Below are 20,056 nucleotides of genomic sequence, written 5' to 3' on the forward strand. Positions count from 1 at the left end.
CAGCTGGAGATATTTCAGGGTGATATCGCTTAATTAAAAATGTTGCCCTGTAGTGCACGACATTAATCTGGATTCAAATAAATCCATCAAATTATTATTATTTGATCTAAATAAAATGGCTCTTCACTGTTTGGTCGCCTTTGGCTCACATCTAAGTGCTGCATAATTTGGAGCAATAATTTGTTATGTAATTTGTCGTATGAAGGCTTGAGCCAAGTCATCAGTGGAAACAGATGCATCTGCAGGTGTCTGGTTTTATTAATTTGGGTTTGATTCTTTATGAGTTCTGTTGAGCTTAAAAGGAAAACTCTCATAATAGAAGCAAATTAAAATTAAAACTATTAATGCTATTTATTATCTTAAATAAACGCTATTCACATTCCCCAACTTCATGTTATCACCTCCAATGACACCTTCACTTTTATTTTCTTAGTCACGGCACTGTTACAACGTAGCAGGTCGGGCTAATTAGATGTGATGTCAAACTTTGCGTCGCCTTAATACAGTAATGATACAGTGTTCTTTGCTAATGTCCTTTTAACCTACGGAGGTTAATGGCTGGCATCAGTTACATGCTGCTCTGAGAGCTGCTCTGCGTTTGAATGTGCTTCCCATATACACACAGTTTTCCCTCTATGGCGCATTCATATCACAGTAAAGTATTATAAAGTTACTAAAGTACTGTTGAATATTTTATAAAGAAACGAAAGTAATCTTTCATACCGGTAAATGCATACGGGCTAAAAATACGAGGGGGGGGGGGGAAAAATCTTCTACGCAGCTATTAAATTCTGCAGTCAAATTCCACTTCCATATCCATATCCATATCGTTCGCCTGTGATGGATTAATGCGCCAGAAAAGAGAGTTATGGTTTGCTGGGCACCCAGAAACATGCACACATGCAGCCACAAATACACCAATGTGCAGAACCCTAAGGCATGATAGTAGATGGATGAATTAAAAGAAAAGAAGAAGAAACAACTTTTTTTTCAGGAGGAAAACTCAGTTGCATGATGGATCACTCTCTTTTTGGGAACAACAACAAAGACATTTGCATTTAGCTCGACTTGTCAAACTTTTCATTTCCACTTTTCATTTCTTCTTCATTCGGTTTCAGAGGAGAGTAAATACAGGTGAAGGCCTGAAGTTGTTTGATGAATGCCGACAGAGCTGAAGAATGTGTCCTGAGCGAAAAGAAGTCACTTTCTGCGTAAAAACATGTCTAATCATAAATCCTGCTGAGGTCAGACAGAGTGCGACTCTGCCAGGGAAATCTGTTTACTTACAATTGATTTTCTGCTATTTCACGTTCCAGTCAGCTGTGGCTGCTATTTTCAATGGACAATTATAGTGACTAAAAAGAAAAGCTAACACTGCTTAAAATCAATATTGGCAACTATGCTCCCAAAAATCCCCCACAATTCAAATAGATCACACTGTACATTGATTGTTTAAAATAAAGAATTGTAATGGCAAAAAAGGTAATCTCGTTCACGGTTATGATCCATGCTGGAAATGTATATTATGTAGCCATTTATTCCTCAGCTGTCATTTACTCAGCTTAAGAAAAATAAATCACTTGGAGCTATAAATCAGCTGCTGAAGCTGAAGTTTGGTATGAAGACTTGAACCTCCCACGGTTTAAGCTATTTTTATTGCTTTATCTGGCACACATACACCCTGATAATAATCTCATAAACCCCTTTTTCTGCATTCTATACTGCCTACAGATTCTTTACCAGCAATCTAATTGAGCTATCAAATCTTTTAACTTTTCAACTAAATCAAAAACACAGGAATATATTGGAAATATGAAATAATAAAGGGAAAAAACCTACACTCAAACAGTCAGGATCATAATTTGGCACATAAGTCACAATAAACAAAACAAAAAGTGAAATAAGATAAAATAAAATAAACGAAACCCCAGAGAATAAATATGAGCACAGAAAGAGTTGATTCATCCTTTTTGTTATGTGCATGTTTAAACTGTGGACATCTGCTCATGATTAGACTGTACTAGCACTTGTTCTTATGTATGATTACTGTCACAGTGCCCGCTGAGAATTCTTGCATATCTGATAATGAGATTTATGGAGCAGGCTCTTTGACTGGGGGCCAGAGAGGCACTGGTGAGAGCTGATTTATTGGTATAGTTAGTAACGGTCATCTACTCGAGGATGCATATCTAAGACACTGTCTATGGCACGATTACTCATTTTTACTGTACATGAATCCTCCATTCTCCATCATTGCATGATGACACAGGTGCATAATCACCAGGAGGTAATGTACAGATCACAGATTTTTGGAAAATAAATAAGTATGTCGGAGTGGATGGGAAAGACGGGGATTTCTGAAGCCCTTGAGCCAAACTTGGACTTGTGGATGGATGTTTTTCCGAAGGTAATGAGGCTCCCATATATATTTATACTTCGGACCGCAGGAACTTCTCCATAGTTCTAGCAGCTGTGGGAGGTAGAATATTCCCTTTTCCTTTTCCTGCACTGCAGGGGCTTGGTACCATTACATCTCATTTATTAGGATATTTTTTTTAACCTTCTATTATAGAGCAGGCATTCTACCCCGAACCAAGACAATGAGAATTTTTGATTGGCTCAGATGTATTCAATTCAGTCTTATTTATATAAGTTTGTAAGTGAAAAGCTAAACGATCAGCTAAATGATATCCTACGAGGAAGCTCTTGGTGATAGCTGTAAGGAAGATCTCCCTTTTGACAGGAAGAGACCTCTATCAGACACAGGCTGACTTTGGGGTGCAGGTGGTTGAAGGTTTAGGGGAAAGAGAAGGGAAAAGAAGAGCACAGAGACCACAAAACAACAAACAGGACAAAACACAAGCTACATGAGAGTTAACGTTAATCTCGGGAAGTTAATAACATGCAGAAAGAATAAAACAAAATAAAGAAAAAGCATCAGGTGTGGAAAGAGCGGGGTAAAGAAGTGCTCAATGCATCATCTTAAGTCCCCAAGCAACCTGAGCCTACAGCAGCATAGCAAAGGCTTACGGGTCATCCTGATCCGGCCCTGACTATACTGTTCAAAAAGGAAAGTTTTAAAAGTAGAGTGGGTATAGGAAGCCTTGTAGCTGGAGAATTGAAGGCTCAACCTCTATTGTACTTTTAGAAAGTCTAGGAGCCACAAATAAGCCTGCGCTTCCACAGCCAGATGACGGCAACACCTGCAAATAACGTCCAGGCGTGTTCATCACTACATAACGAGCGACACACACGCCGTTCTTCTCGTTTCATTAAATTGTTTATATTCTTTGTCAAGTATTGTGTGTCAAAAACTTTCTCCATCTAGGGAAATTAGTTCAAGCTATAAAGGATGTGGTGGGTGGCAGATGCACGTTACTCACAGTATGTGTTTCTATATAAAAAATAAATAAAAGTATATTAAAGTTTAAGTAGGTTTACAGTCTTACCCCTGATCAAAAATATCATAAACCCCGAGGTTTTAGTTCTCCAGCATCAAATACGCCCTGATTTGTATTCGGTTGACGTCTGTTATGTTCAGTTACGGCACACGGAGAGGATTCTGCTCTTAACTTTATTATGTGCAAAAATGAAACACACTTTGGTTGTTTGAGAGCGGTTTAGTCAACAACATCTAAGTGTTTGTATTTAGTTATGAATGAATTTTTATCGTCTGAAGCTGAAAATAGCTCAATTGCAGGAGAGGATGGTTTTTGGTACTCAAGTTAATTGAATCTGTCAGCTTTAAATCTATAAATAATTGGCATAAACACGAGCAGCAGATTTTTCTGTCTAGTCCTTTAAAAATCATATTACCAGAATCCCAAGTGTCCCAGGAAAAAGACGTTTGTTATGTGTCTCAAAATAATTATCCAGAATGTCAAATGAGGAAAACTGAGGACATCTCTAGTCAGGTTTATTATTTATTCCAGGGACAATGATGCAATCTGGTGATTTCAAAATAATGAGGATGAGAACAGCTGAGAACTTTTGGTACTTCTGGAGGAAAATGAAGCTTCTGCTTTTGACACATTAAAAATGAAAACTCAGGAGAAAGATTTCTCCCTGGCTGTTAGCCGTTTCTGATGTTTGTCATGTATTCCTGAGTGCATTTGCTTATCAAGTGCAGCAAACTGTCTCTCGTTCTCGTTCAGATTGGCTCATTTTCCTTTACCGCAGTTACTGATTTCCCATGTTTCCAACGCTGGCTGTGGAAAAGCCCCACAGAAGGCTCTGCTACGTGTTGCATTCGATGTGTGTGTAAACACAGAAAAAGCGCTGCTGATTGTGAAAACAAGGAGGAAAAAAAAGCAGGAGACCACGACACCAAATTCAACTTGTTTACTGGTAATGAAGTTCACTAGTTTGGTTTGTTGTCGTGATAACATTTTCTAATTATCACCAGAAGCACATCGAGGAGGCATGAATAAAAATCATGATCCCCCACCAATCAACAGCTGAACGAGGGAACATGTAACACATTTTATTTTTTATGTATCAAATTTTATACAGAGTAGCAAAAAAAGTCTTTACCCATTTGACATACTGGTAACATTTACATGTTTCAGATCATCAGATTTTAATATTAGACAAATGTAACCCGAGTTAATAGAAAATGCAGTTTTTAAAATGCTAATTTCATTTCTTAAGGAAAATAAGCTATTTAATATAAGAAAGTAACTGCCCTCTACTCCTAATAACTGGTTGTGCCAAACTTGGCAGCAAGAACGGCAATGAAACATTTAAACTGCAATCACTCGTCTCTGCAGAATTTCTTTAATTCAGCCACATTGGAGGGTTTTGAAGAATGAACAGCCTGTTTCAGGTCACGCCAACGCTTTTCAATCTGATTTAAGTCCAGACTTTGACTACGCTACACCAAAACCTTCATTTTGCTTTGGTGAAACATTCAGAGATGGACTTGTTTGTGTGTTTCGGATCATTGTCCTGCTCCATAATTCAAGTAAGCTTGAGCTTCAGGATATGAACTGATGGCTGGAAATTCTCATTCAGGATCTGATAGAAAGCAGAATTCATGGTAATTAAGCCAAAAATCAGAATCAGTGTTTATTCTTCCAAAAAGTTCAGCTTTTGTCTTGTCAGTCGTTTTGGACAAATGTCAGTCAAGCCTTTCTATTTGTTCACCTGGGAACTCTTCCATGGATGCCAAAACCTCGATCGAGGAAAGATAGGATGTTTCCAAAAATTTGGTCAACCACAATTAATTCATAATTTAACGAAAGGGGTAATTACCTGCCAGGAGGTTTGGATAGCTTTCTTTCTTCTTTGTCCCCCCCCTTTTTTTTTTTTTTTTTTTTTACCTTATATGATGAACTCATCACTCCAAACTGTGGTTTTTCTTTCCTTGGATTATCTTTGACTAATATTAACATTTGTTCTACAGTTTGAAAACATGTAAGAAACTAAGAAATCGGGAAGGGAGGAAATGCTTTTTCATGACCCTGTACATGTAGTTCTTGGTGACCACTGAAATAAATGTTCATTTTTGCCATTCATTAACACTACAGTGAGACTATAGAACACAGTTTCAGGCCGACCGCCTATAAAATGACTGCGAGGGTGTGCAGCGAACTTGTGAGCTGGTCTTTGAAAAGGTTGCTTTGAAGACAGGAACCAGGTGTGGGAACACTGCACAATGCAACTTTGGTGCATCACGGCAGCAATAAAATGGCAGTGAGATAGACTTTGTCTGCTATCAGTTTAAGGACTGACTAAGGTCAACTTACATGCAATCTGTTTGTGATCACAAATCTGTGACCATCTGCATACACTGAAAACTCACCTTAATTACTTACGGTGCTGTTGCGGCCCTATTTTTACTCCAGCATAAGCGAGCCATTGAAGGCTTAAAATAACTGCCTGATTTGTGGCAAGGACTTGGTAGCACTAAACTAAAAAAAATAATAAAAGCCAAAAATTGTAGCCTAAAAGGCACAGCAGTAACAACTTTAACCGTAATTTATTCAGTTCTTTTAACCTGATGATAGGATTAAAGGAAGAGTTGGGACTATGTTTACTGGTTTTAAAATTTTCCATAAATCAAGCGTGAGTTCCTGACTCCAGACTAAGATAACAGAACAACCAACCTCCCCTAAACCCAAGGCTAAAAATATTTCCGATCTCCCAGTGATTTGTCAGAACACATTTGGCAGAATATGAACCGGATTCAGTGTGGCGATAACCTGAGTTGCTAGTGTAGCTCAGGGGTGGGTAAGATCTTTTTTTTCTCCTTCAGAAGGTCATACTGACTTAAAGTAAGTGAAGGGAACACAGTGGACCAGTGAATTGAAACATGACTCACACAGAGCTGAGCTGTGCTAAACTGGCAAACAATTTGCTTTACAATAGACAATCCGCAAGTCCTGAAGGCCTTCGATGATAACTTTGTTTAAAAATGTTGACTTTTTATGATCTATAACAGGTTAAAGTTGATGTGCCCCAAGACGTTAAACACCCTGTGTTGGAATCTGTTTAACCCTTTAAGACCTACCATAGCACCAAGTCCGCCAGAGCTATATTATATTTTTACATGCTGTAGTGCCATTTCTGGGAGCATTTCAAGTTGATATACATCAATACAATATTTAATAATATGTATGCATTAAGTGCATAGTAATTACATAAATTGCAAAAAAGTGCAATAAACTACAAAAAAATTGAAAACCGTTTTTGTTTTTTAACATATATTTCTAGTTAGAGAAATTTAAGAGGCTTATCCCTCAAAACTGTAAATACAAAAAAGTTGCACAAAATAGTTTCCCACCACAGGAAATTTATTTTAAGTGTCTTCATAGTTTTATTTTTGGAATACACCAATTTTTATATACTGCAGGAAAAACGAAAATAAATGTTATAATGCAAATTTGCAAAAAACAGCATGTGCATCAAAATAAACTATTTCCAGCAGTGCAATTTGAGTCCTAAGCATCCCAGAAACGACACAGAAAGTCATAAAGTCAAACATAACTAGTATAGGCTCAAAAGGCCCTGATGGTAAAAAACTACATTTCCGCAAAATGACATCACTTCCGGTTTCGGGCAGGTCATGGCGAACATGCGATAGTTTGCGCTGATGGACGTAGTGTTACGAACAGCTGATCGGATCGGCAAAGTGTGTTTCTGGAATATTATGTTTTTGTTGCTGCAAGTGCTTTTTATGCAATTTTTGCAAAGCTATATGTGGAAGGAAACCGTGACCTAGGACAAGCTGATGTCATAAGATGTAAGTACAACTCCGGTTTCATATGCAAAAAAAATTATTGCGCTAGCTTACGTGGTTGCAGTGCTACCGGGATTTAAAAATAGTTACGCAAAACGGAGCGTGCCCACTCCGACCAGCTTTAAAGGGTTAAATAGCGCTGTAGACCCACTGAGGTTGCTCGTGCCAATATAAACTCGATATACATATAACTGTAAAGCTCCTTTTCCACCCCTCTCTGTAATAGTTGTGACTTTAAGCACCCACCATCAAGCCAAGGCAGGCAGCAATCATTTTAAATACTCTACATATGGTATGTCCTTGCCATTGTGATCAATTCTTTATATGCTTCCACAACAGAGTGAATATTTTATCCACAATTTGCATCTCCTGCCGTGGTTCATATAAAATCTAACCGATCAGGAACAAAAAAGAGCCTGAGAAACTGCAAAAAATGCCAATCCTTTTCACCTCGAGAATACTTCCTCCCTTGCTGACAGTGGGCGATAATTATTGTATGAAAAGCCAGAACCTCCCACCAGAAAGTAAACACAGCTATTTTGACTATATTTAACAAGCAGGGACAAGCACTGATTCATAGCTGCGCTGAGAAATGAATGATGATGTCTTTCATCTGCGTTTTTCTCTGCCATAGAGGACAGGTCAGCTGTGGTTATGCAGCTCATTCTGGCCCAACTCCCAGCTGAATTTGTCATCGGTGCTGCAGGCAGGGGAAGTGAAGCAGGAAAGCAGTCACACTTTACATGTTCTTAAACTGGAAGCTGCTCTGTCGATCTGCGAGGCTTTACGCTGTTTCGCTGATGCTTAGAGCAAACAGAAGATCAATGGTGAGCCCAAGCAGCAAAATGACGCTGACCGGCAGTGACTCTTCACCAGAAAAACCCCCATACTAGTGCATATTACTTGCATCCCACCATCTTGTCCTTAATACACCTCTGCACTTTTCTCCTCAAATCGTGTGCTCAATAAATCATACTTTGGGATGTAGGATGCTACATAATATCCAGTGGGATATTTATTCATGCTAGGTGTAGTTTTTATGGGTATCCCAGTGTCGGCTGCAGCACAGACACATCTGACAACAAGTCACCTTTCAGGCAATAAAGCATCCTCCCACCCCTCCAGAAAACTACACATCAGTCTGGAGAGAAAAGGGACCTCGAGAAAGGATCATCAATAGGCTTTTTTTTGTGAAGTGAAAGCTAAATCCTGTTTCATCAAAGGTTTCGATGCAGGGATCTGCAAGGCAATTTAAACCTCCTGGACTTTCATTATCCTTTATTACCCCAGAAGAAACCCTCGCTGGTTGAAAGTCAGAGTTGCACTGTAGAAGTACGTCTGAATCATGCAGGCTGAGCTGCAGTAGGAGCATGCCGCTACCACTAATTGAGACACTACATGCACACAGTATGCATAAAAATAATTTCTGAGACTAGTGGGGAATCTTATCAAACAGAATGTGACATTATACTATGAACCCCGCATACTGAAAGCGCTTTACATTTTCTAAAAGTCAAACAGCTTTTCTTTTTTTTTCTCTCTTGCTGCCACTTGGGACCTCCAAAGAGTGAGGATGTAGTTTTATCTTTGTTTTTATAGAATATACAGAGAGCTCCAACCAGCTGGAAATTCATTCGTACTGTAAATAGAAAAAGTGGAAAAAAAAGTAGTATTATTTTTCTGCAGCAAATAGATTTTCTATTTTGGAGAAGTAAACACTGCATAATTAATACACTTCAGCTCATTCACAGTTGTTGTACCTAGCTGTTGTAGAACACATGCGAGGTGGCGATGGTTAAAAACATCAGATAACTCGAATCACGAAAACTTCTGATACGATTTAATATTCAGAGCACGCAATAAGCTGAAGCCAGGTTTTTAGTTTTTGTGGACTTGCACAACAGGTCAATTTAGTGTGGCTGCACTCTGACTTCTCCCAGCTCTCGCCTTCATCTCGCAGACATGATGGGCATTTTTCATTATGCCTTCCATCGGGGTAATTAACACCGACGAGCGGCGAGATGTTTTTCCCTCTTTATGCTTGTTTGCACAAAACATAAAGCGTTTCTCTTCCAAGAGGATGAACTGATGAAATACAAATGTAATACCTCTTGAAGCGCTGTGGAAAAAAGTTAAACACGACCTCTCTGCTTGCAACTTTCACTGTCATGTAAACTTTCGGGCAATTACACAGCTTCCCACACTCTCAGTAAGTGGGTACAACAGCTGCAGAATAAACCTCTAATCCTCCTCGTCCTCCTCCTGCGAGGCAAGGGTTCCCTGGGCGGCTACAGAGCTTCGCAGCAGAGCGGTCTGCCCAGTGTCCCTGATAGTCACGCAAGTAAAATTACCTTCTCGGGGGGCATCTTCAATTTTATTGGACGGATTAAAGCATACAGATAAGAGATGGGAGGGGGAAATGACACATGACAAATGTCCTAAGTCACAAGACGTTGCTCTTGTGTATCTCACGTCTCGGGATTGATGTTGGGACTAATAATACATTTCCGTATAATCACGCCCTCGTGTATGCATTTTCAGCAACGGGTTTGTAAGCAGGTTTGCTTTCATGTGATACGAGTGCCGATATTCTTGCATATTTCAGCAGTTCTTGAACCGTCGAACACTTTAATGCATGTTTGATCCTTTCCCCTGTGGAGCTCCGCTAAATTATTTACATCCGTCTACTTTTCACTAAAGATGTGATTGCATTTGAATACTGTGATAAACACAGAAAGATGAATTAATTGTATAGATCTGTGCAACTCCAGCTGGATTCTTTGACAATGAATGCCACCATTTGCCAAGCAAATCCATTTAATTTGTCTGTGAAACTTTTCACATTGTTAAGGTACGCTAATATTTATACATTTTAAATACTGATTAAAATTCCTGTAGATTAGACTCAATTTTATTTCTAGTTTGCCGTCTGTCGCCGGGTGATTGCGTGTTTGCACATATTAAATGAATAATGCGGATCTGAGGACGAACGCTGAATACTGTCCAAGTCTGGCTTTTGACTTTAGGAAGCAGCTATTGTTCAGTAATCCTCTGGATTAAACCCCCTCCCCAACGGCTCCCAACAGGTTTAGCGGATATTCATCGAAAGTCATCGTTTTGCTTGTTGATCTCGGAACATAAAGATAACATTTACACAAAAAACAGCATCTGTTACATTTATCGTTTAACCTCTTGAAGGGCAGGGTTTTTTTCCTTTTCCCTGTCCTAGCAGAGACCTGTCAGATGTAACACAGAAGGGCTTAATTCATGCAATAATCATCGACTGCCAGCACAAAAAGCCTGAAATCAAATGACTGTCTGAAATACTGCACTAAATGGTGAAGAGCTGTTTCCTCTCTTTATTCCTATTCATGAGCTGGTGAACAATTTGAATCAGCCTCATAAGGCTCAAAGATAATTTGAGCCTCTGACAGACTGAAAAATCCAGCAAGAGGACCATTGTTGAGATATACGCAGTTCATTTTCAGAAAGTCTTCTTAGTAAAACATGCTCTGATCTCTAAACTTCTTTGTAGTTTGAGTTTTGTAAGCCGTCGGTCTGTCTTACTGAACAGCTGGTGCCCAGACATCTAATCTCTGTTTCCTCCAAGTTGCTTTAACGTTGCACTTTTCCATTAAGTTGCCTTCCACTTTGCAGTTGTTCATTAACACCTAGAGGGTCTGAGCTGCAGGGGCAGAAGGCGGACTCTCGAAGCAGCTGGAGTTTTAATTTTGTCTGAGTGCTTACTGATCATTTGCCTTAATAATAATATTGATGAAGAGCTAACGTCCCGCTTGGAGCTTAAACTTACAGCAAAGTAAATGGGGAATAACGTCCACCTTGGTGATGTCAGAGGAGCGGCTCTAAATGTCTAAACCGGTCTTTCCATTTGCTGCCTTGTTGGCTTTGAAATGGTTGCTTGGAAAACAGGGACCAGGTTGCCTTTAAATCAACTTTGGTGCATCAATATGGCGAGAAAATGGAATCTGTTTGCTACTACTTCGTGAGTAAATGGGGTCAAGTCAGAATTGACTGTGATAAATCGCAGAAAATCGCTAATTTCTTGTCATCTACATGCACAGAAATGATCAGTGCTCACTGTTTATAAGGCGCAGACCTTTTAACTGTTCCTGGATCAGATCTGTTCTTGCATTCCTATTCTGCCCGCTGATCTGAGGTCAATTAAAACTGTGCCGACATTCAAAAAGATTCATAAAATCCTCCACAAACAGTGATGTCGTCACTACAGGACGGCGGTTTAACTGCAAAATGATATAGACCAGGGTTAGGCAACTCCAGGCCTCGAGTGCCGGTGTCCTGCAGGTTTTAGATGTGTCCTTCATCCAACACAGCTGATTCAAATTACGAAAAGTCCACCTCAACATGTCTTGAACTTCTTCAGAGGCCTGGTAATGAACTCATCATTTGATTCAGCTGTGTTGTCTCACGGTGATATCTAAAACCTGCAGGACACCTGCACTCGAGGCCTGGAGTTACCCACCCCTGATATAGACATTGGGCAACCTTGCTTTTATATGAGAATATAACCAGATGGGTCAAGATCTCGATTGCAGAGCAATGTGTTGCTCATCAAACCGATTCAGACTAACTTCAACATGCTGGCATTCTGTCTACATGTATAAATTACACAGCAAACATAGTCTAAGGAGCTTGGGAAAAAAAGCGTCTAGATTTCTTTACGTTCCGAGATGCTTCTTCAGTTTTAAGAGCAACGGGTGGGGCGTCCCAGATTTTTTAAGCCCTGTGGGAGTGTCCCAAAGAGGGTCGTGGACCTCTTATTGTTCCTCTGCCTAATCACACGTGCCAAGGTGCGAAAATGGGTGTGGGTCACAATTAGCCAAGGTTTCGGGTGAACCCATTGTAAACTTAGCCCCACGCTATCATGTGATTTACTAAGCCTGCATTAGAACACTATTGTTCGGTGGCTGGTTGCCTCCCACCAGTTGGCAACCACTGTGAAGTGGTTACCTTCTAGTTGGAAGAAGGTTGCTGTCCTATTTTTATTTGCTAGTGTGACAGAACCCTGGGAAAACAATGCCTTGATTTGTCTCCATGATTCTTGGATGAATGATCACGGAATCTGGTGCCGACATGGCGGTGCCACTGTTTTTTTCCAGCGGCGACACAAATCTGACTTCTTAAAAATGTGTTAGAAATACCTGCAAACAGCATTTCCATTGGTGTCAGTAGTATTTAGTGTATACTGATAATCACAAAATACTGCCATGTGTGCTTTAAGTGCAGCTTTAGAGCTGCCAGCAAAGCTCTGACGTCTTGTTGACTTCTGGACATTTGCTGAATGATACCATCCTGGATTCAGTACTATTCTTTTTAAAACTTTCAAAATGAATGATGGCACGGTCTCTTAAAACTTAATTTATTTATTTAGTACAATTGCTTTGAGTCAATGTGGCAAGTTACATCTGGTGGTAAATTGATTTATAATTATTCATACCCATTAACAGATTACAAATGATCTACTGCTCATTTAAAATGATGGATTGGCAACTCATATCTTCTCTTCCTATTTCACCACCATCAGATGCATCCATCAGGCAACTATTCTTTCCCCTGACAGGCGGAAACTGTGATCTTTCATGGTGAGCAAAACTCTCACCAACCGTTACTTCTCTCTGTCCCCATAAATGACCAGCGAAGCAATCGTAAATCACAGCCCAGGAGTAATAACTTGTGCCGCTTTCTTTATAAGGACTTCTGAACCTGTCTCGGTTGACGCATTTACATGCACTTTATGTCAAGCAGCTCTTTTGCTTGAGAGAAGCGGACATCAACAGCATCATACGCTTACAGACAGACTGATGGGCTTTTGTTTCACAATCGACAACAAGTGAAAAGGAAAAAGGGTAAAAAGTGGCACGATTGTGAAAGGGCTGGAGGCTATAAACTTCAAGGATAAATCTTGTTTATGACAACCTCAGCGTTATGTTCCATGTTATTAAACCGCAGTCAAATTTATTGCTGGGATTTAGGGAACACGGCATGATGAAAAAGAAGCAATCAAACCGACAAACAAGGGTTTTGAGGGAAGAAGTTAAAACAAAGATGAGCTGCGAAATTACCCCCGAATTGTATGCAGCAACCCACCATCACCGCTTATCGTCTGTCTTCTGGGTGTAACTATCAACCACAGCTTCTTTAGTTGTGCATGCACTGAGTTTACCTTAATAATGCGGGATTATTACAGGCATTACTGGTCTGTTTTTCCTGTTCTGATTTGGTTGGCACTGTGCAATGTTAGTAGATTAACCAGCAACGATGGCCTCAGCTATGGACATGAGGCCTAGCATTATCCTTTAATCAAAGTGCTAAGAGTCTTCAAAGGAACCACCCTTCTGCTCGCTGGCGTAAGAGTACTGTAAAGAGTAATGTGCTTTGTTCCTCATCTTTTAATCTAATGCATGCATCATCTGTCATTTACAAGGCTCCTAACTGTTCCCTGTTGATTAATGTGAATCTCTGGGTGTCTAAAGGAGTTTACCTTCAGCACAGTGGATCCCAGCTCCAGGCCCACCAGGACCGTCCTGTCCACCAACTCCGCAATCCTGGGATCAGCCACCTTCAGGGAGTCCTGCACCAGGTCTGTGACATCCACCTGCCAGTCGGGTCCCAGCATGGTGATAACCTGGTCAGTGCCCTCTGTGGAGGTGGTGTGGAACTGTGTGAGCACCTTGACCAGGGCCCGCTGGTACTGCAGGGTGCAGCCTCGACTCACCCGGCGATCGTCGTCTTCGTCGTCCGCGTCGCTGTCTCTAGTGCTCCTTGGAAAGAGAGGAACAAGTACAGGGTTAAACTAAAGCTGTATCGGACTGAGCAGTAGGGCTAAGAATCCAGAACACGGGACATTAGAGGGGTATAAAGTATGAGCTGAGTATGAGTATTGTCAGTCTGAGTCTTCAAACCTTCCCCACTCTTTATTCAGATCCCCATCATTTGTTACGGCAGAAACAAGCGTTTTTTCCTGCGGTCACAGATTAAACAAAAAAAATACAAAGAAAAAAACCCCACACAATAGAAATCAAGCGGTTCGAATGACACCACAAACAATCACACACAAAAAAAATTACAAATACACTGAATTTGTAAATGGCATGAAAGAATATTTAAGCCACTATAGACAATCAATCAAGTGTATCTTCACAGGATTCCCTTTCTAAAAAAGGAAGCTGCAAACTTATTTATTAACATTCACAGTACACAATTTATTGCTAATTCCACTAAATTCAGATTTTTGCTTTTACGCTTAATATCGTGCCCGTTATTTCTGCCTGGAGGAGACACTGCAGCACATCCAAGGAAGCGTTACACATTTATTGATTCATGTCAATTTATTTGGAATTCCACAGGAAACTGTGTTAAAGCCTTACATTACCAAGCTACCAAATTCTTAATTTGATCAGTTAACCTAGAACCTCCAACTAAAACAAGTCACGCAACACCAACGGTAATGAAACGTCTTGCAACTCTTCAGTTTTTGGTATCAGGTTCTTTTCTTCTGTGGCTTCTGTGGCAGGACTTTCACATCGCTGAAGAATCAAGAGAACGGAGGGACGACAACATTAACTTTGGACGCTTTTCTGAACATAATGAGCACTTGGATGGAAGTTTGGCTTGGAAAGTCTTAACAGTGGTCCATTTTCATTTTGATGTTTTGAATTGGTTTGATTGTTTTTCAGTGTATTTGTGTCGATAAGCTTCAATTTTGAGTTGAATAAATCTTTTTAAAGGAAACTGTTATAATTTCAGGACCATAGACAGCGCACAAGGTTTTCATTTCACTCATTAATGAAGTCTGTTTGCATTATAATGACTCTGTCTGCCATACTGCCTCCGTAATGCCTAACCTATATTTATATGCTTTTTCAATTACAATGAACGAGCTACACCTGCCCTATTAGTTGAATATCATGTCTTAGTTTGAGACCTTGGCTCTTTTGTAAATCACCCTCTCACACACTATTTTGCACGTTTTGTAAATCCAGGCCTATCTGTCACTCTAGTGTCACTTTTCAACATGCAGGTTAGTCTGACAGAGTTCAGTCTGTTCTTCCTGACTTCAGTAATTCAGGTTGAAGTGTTAAAATTTAGGCTAAGGTGGAATATGAGCATCAGTGGTTGTCTGTCTCTACCTGTTAGCCCTGTGACAGATTGGTGGCCTGTGCAGGTTGTGCCCAGCCTCTAACGGCTGCGACAGGCTCCAGACCCTGAACTGAATAAATGAAAGAAGATGGATGGGTAGATGGATGGATCCCTTTTCACATTGGGAGTAAGAAAGGGCAGAAGTTTAAGGTAGTTGTGGAGTTTGAGAATGTTATGGAAGCCCGGTACGCTTGTTCTGGCCAAATAAGCTGCCAAAAAGATGAAGAGCATCAGAAAAAAAAAACCCACGAGACTAAACCATCACCAATCATAACTTGTCACTTCTTCAAACTGAGCATCTGCTCACTGCTAAGTTATGCTCAGTCCTGTGTCATGATGCTATGTCTCAATTTCTGCCTTTTGTTCTTAAGGGGTCTGCTCGTCTCATAATTTGACACAACTCTGATGACAAACTCAGCACCACTCCGTACAAATCCATCACATTATCTGTTCTGATGCAGTGGCGATGAGTAAAAACTCCTCGGAGCCAGCAGGGAAGGAATGATAAGCACCACGGAGCAGAGTTTTGGACCGATGCCCTTTTTATTTCACAGGAGCCCTGGGCAGTGAGGTTAAGCATGCCAGGTGCATCCCCCACTGAGTGCAATCTGCTCTACAACAAGATGTATGAGTTACCCAACTTCCCACAGCAGGCTTGACAATCTGCCAGTTTACGCTTAAGAAGCACTCCTCTGCTTAATCTTTGCTTCGCCTTAACTATCTGAAGATTTAAGATTCAGGAGAGGCTTTGGCCCGTCAGCCAACGACAAAGTATATAACCTGTCCATTAATTTAAGGAATGGGTTTGATTACCAGGCTAAGCGCTTCTATCCAGACGTCTCATAAACACTCTGAATCGACTACTTTAACATCAAAATGCATTATATTGTACCGTAACACATCTACCTCAAGACCTGTCCCACCTGCTGGGTGTGATTATTCATTCATCTCAGCGCGCTTCCTCTCCACAGCCCATCACTTCAGCACTGGCAGGTTATATGATGTTTAGAAACAAAAGGGCCCCCCATTAGGCTCTTATGGGTCATTGGACATGTCTGCATGAAGTTGTTCATCCAAGCAACTATAACTTCACCTCATGAACTTCTCTTACTTTGATTAAGCTTGGGTTATGGATTTATCACTTTAGTGACTATGGTCGGTTGAATTTATGGCTTTGAAATGAATGAAAATATTAGGCGCTATCACAGTTAATGTGCCCGAGCAGCTATGAATTCTTGTACTTCACAGGTAAAAGCGACAGAGATTTCTGGAGGATGATAACATTAGTATATGTAAAACTATATGTGTACTCTCCAGGGAATTACAAAAACAGTTTAGTTTAGTGTAATAGTTTAAAGCTTAAACTATTACAAACTGCAATAATCTGGTTTCACTGTAGCCATTTCAGACTGAGCCAACTTTGGCTGGCACCCTCCTGGCGTGGGCTTGAAATGACCATATTAAGGACATCCTTCTCTGACTAACGTCATCCAAGAATAGAAAAAGCGTTTGAAAACATCTTAAGCTTTTGCCATGTTTTCAAAAAGCATCCATCAGTACATCACTAGAACAGTATGTCTACGCTCACCGGCTCATCACGTACACGTTTTCAAAGGCTTGCTAACATAAACATCTAATCATCGAAGCATGTTAGAACAACTTCATGCCTTTAGGCATGTAGACATTGTCAAGATGACCTGTTGAAGTTCCAACTGTGAATCAGAACGGGGAAGAAAGGTGTGCATGATGTGCTGGTCTGAGTATTTCAGAAACTGATAATCTGTGGAGATTTTCTCACCTAACCATCTCTAGGGTTTACTGAGAAGAGTCTGAAAAACAGAAACTATCCAATGAGAAGCAGTTTGTTGGTCTTCCTGATGTTGGAGGAGACTGGCAGAAGAGGATTTCTGAATACACAACATTACGAACCTTCAAGCAGATGGGCTAAAGCACACAATAGAAGATTGGAAAAATGTTGTCTGGTCTGACGACTCGATTTCAGCCAGAATCTGACAGACCATTTTAAGCGTCATGATGAATTATTATAAATAATCGTGAAAAATGTAATTACTCTCTAAATTTACCTAAAAACATTTTTGGGACAAGGTTTCATTATCAGTTGATTTCTGCGAACTTCCCAGAAATGGAAGTAGAAATAGAAAAATCCTTTATAAAACATCTTCTGTGGCTCAGAAGGAGCTTTGTAAAGCCTAAGAAACAAGCACTGAAGATGTTCTCTTCATTAATGACATAGTCAGCAAAGTAAATGGACTTTAAGAGAAGGAAGGAGGTGCTAACAAAAGGATGCTAATGGGTTACGAAAAATCCTGTGCTTTTGGAGATTGACTCATACAATCCACACAAGGTCCAAATGTGTCAGCCTTTGCTTTGCCAATTTTAAATATTCCTTTTTAGTACTGTCCTTCAAGTCCCCTAAATGTATTAAAAAACAACCTTGTAAAGTTTCAGGAAAGCTAAAATCAAAACAGCACGCTCGATCAAAGCAAAGGTCTTCTGTTTTCTATCACTTTTAAAAGCAACTTCATGCAAAAAGACGCTGAACTGAAAAACTGGAACTTAGAAACAATCTCAGTGCATTAATACTGATGGTGCAGCTTCAGGACATGTAGTTTTCTGCTGCTGTTAGACAGTAAGCAAGTTAACTCCACAGCAGACACTGAGACTCCACTCTCAGTTACTTATTCATTTAAAGGCAGAGAAAAACCCAATGAGACAATAAAACTTACTCTGTCTCTGTCAAGGAGTTTCTCAACTCTTAGGTCAGGTCAGTGAAAGTTTACCTTCCCAAGTCTGTACCTGAAAATAAGGTTGATATTTTTCCCCCTCAGAAGAATATTGTCTGTTCTTATTAGAGTCACTGATACAATTGTACAAGCTGCAGCTTCGGTGCACACGGGCTGCTCGCCCGATTACACTTTCTTTCCTTTTTTAGAGCATGTTGCTGGATAATGCAGCCAGTGAGCAATTCTGCTGCACTGTGGCAGAGGCCCACTGCAGGCCAAGAGACCTCGCTGTGTGTGAAGGTTCAGAATGTGTCACTTTGCGGAAGCGAAGGACTCTGGGATGGAGAGACTGCAACAGAAAGGAAAATGAGAGTTAAGGAGGCGAGGGAAGGAGTGCAGGGAGGTTTAGAGGTTTGTGTAAAGGAGCGTCAGCAAGAGAAAGAGGAAAATAAGCGATAAGAGTGAGCGACAGTTCGACTGAGAGGAGTTATTGAAAAGACTAATAATAGAGATTATCATCAGGATCTGGTCTTACTGTTTGAGATGCCTAACAAGCAACAGTACCGCAGCAAGCCTTTGTAAACACCAACATCATTTCATTATGAATGTAAACAAACAAGACCAAGGTCAGGACAAACAGTCTTCAACCTGATATCCTTTGTTGGCGTTGGCATTAGTCAAAAACAAGATGAGTTCTTGTAAATCCTGTTGATGTCTGTCTAGTCGCTTTCAATAAAGCCTGCTAGTTCTGCTGCAGATAGTTATTGGCACTGGTTTTGTTTTGTTTGTGGCAGGTGTCCAGGTTGCTTTATAGAAAGTCACGGTGATGTTTCAAAGTCTTGTCATTCAAGGTTAAAGCAAATCCCAAGTTCGAAACTTTGGTTTCAAGTCGGAATGCAACCGTGTGGTTTCTTCAATTTAAAACGTGGGAAAAAGAGGGAACACAAAGTATTAAAGTATTCTTTTTTTTTTCCCAGCTTTTCCAGATTTCAAAAAACAGATGATGAAATTCACATTCTTTTCGCCTGGACAAATCCAAGTGTCCATTTTTGGAAGTGATTTCACTCTCTTAGACAGGAGGCTGCTCGTGCCAGAGATAATAGGATTATATGGTCAGCACTGTAGAGCCCTAAGCTGTGTAACACATGAAATGTTTCCTGACGAACCCACACGTCCACATGTGGATTCAAAGAAAAGAATAAACTGTCAGTCTTCTTTTTGAACAATAAAATGTCCAAAAGACAAGGAGCATCATGCAAATAGCAACATTTCCACGATGACACAGTGTCTTCCTCTTCTTCTCCTCCTTCTTTCAGCTGTGTCCTTTAGGGGTCGCCACAGCAGATAGCCTGCCTCCCGAGCATCGTCTTCTATCAGCCCTCAGCATGTCCTCCTTCACTACATCCATGAACCTCGTCTGTGGTCTTTCTCTGTTCCATCTGCCTGGCAGCTCCATCTTCAATAACCTTTATCCAATACATTCATTGTCCCTCCTCTGCACATCCAAACCACTTCAACCTTTTCTCTCTAACGTTGTCTCTAAACAGCTCAACCTGAGCTGCCCCTCTAATGTACTCAGGTGACTGAGTACTCTTAAAGATGGTTTGTCACCCCCAATTTGAGGCATTGGTGTGGTCAAAATGCTAAAATCAATCTTGTTTTGCTTTTTTTCAGGGTTTTTTTAGGCTCGAGAGACAAATTTTTGTTAAACTATCAGCTGCGTCTTGCAAAATCATTTAACAAACTACATCCACAGACTGTATGGATGCAATGCACCAGTGCCTCTTTTCCTCCAGTACCTACTTGGCTCAGCTCCACCTGACTCTACTTGGTTTCAGTCGTTTTCCATTACAGTAGAGTACCACCTCAATGTGGATGGAATCGTTATAGCAAA

The 20,056-nt window shown here is 40.4% G+C and overlaps 1 protein-coding gene across 3 annotated transcripts in view; it reads right to left on the bottom strand.

The window, feature by feature from the left end:
• Window positions 1–20,056, bottom strand: part of tmem132e (transmembrane protein 132E) — a 426,449-nt gene that overhangs the window by 13,755 nt on the left and 392,638 nt on the right. For all 3 annotated transcript variants that reach the window (XM_084940922.1, XM_084940923.1, XM_084940921.1), the window contains one exon: window positions 13,761–14,040. In XM_084940922.1, the coding sequence (XP_084797048.1) occupies window positions 13,761–14,040 (280 nt within the window). The remainder of the gene's footprint in view (window positions 1–13,760; window positions 14,041–20,056) is intronic.

The sequence above is a fragment of the Perissodus microlepis genome, chromosome 10 (assembly GCF_051167445.1).
Source record: "Perissodus microlepis isolate ML-2025 ecotype Zambia chromosome 10, ASM5116744v1, whole genome shotgun sequence".
In the NCBI taxonomy this organism is placed as follows: domain Eukaryota; kingdom Metazoa; phylum Chordata; class Actinopteri; order Cichliformes; family Cichlidae; genus Perissodus; species Perissodus microlepis.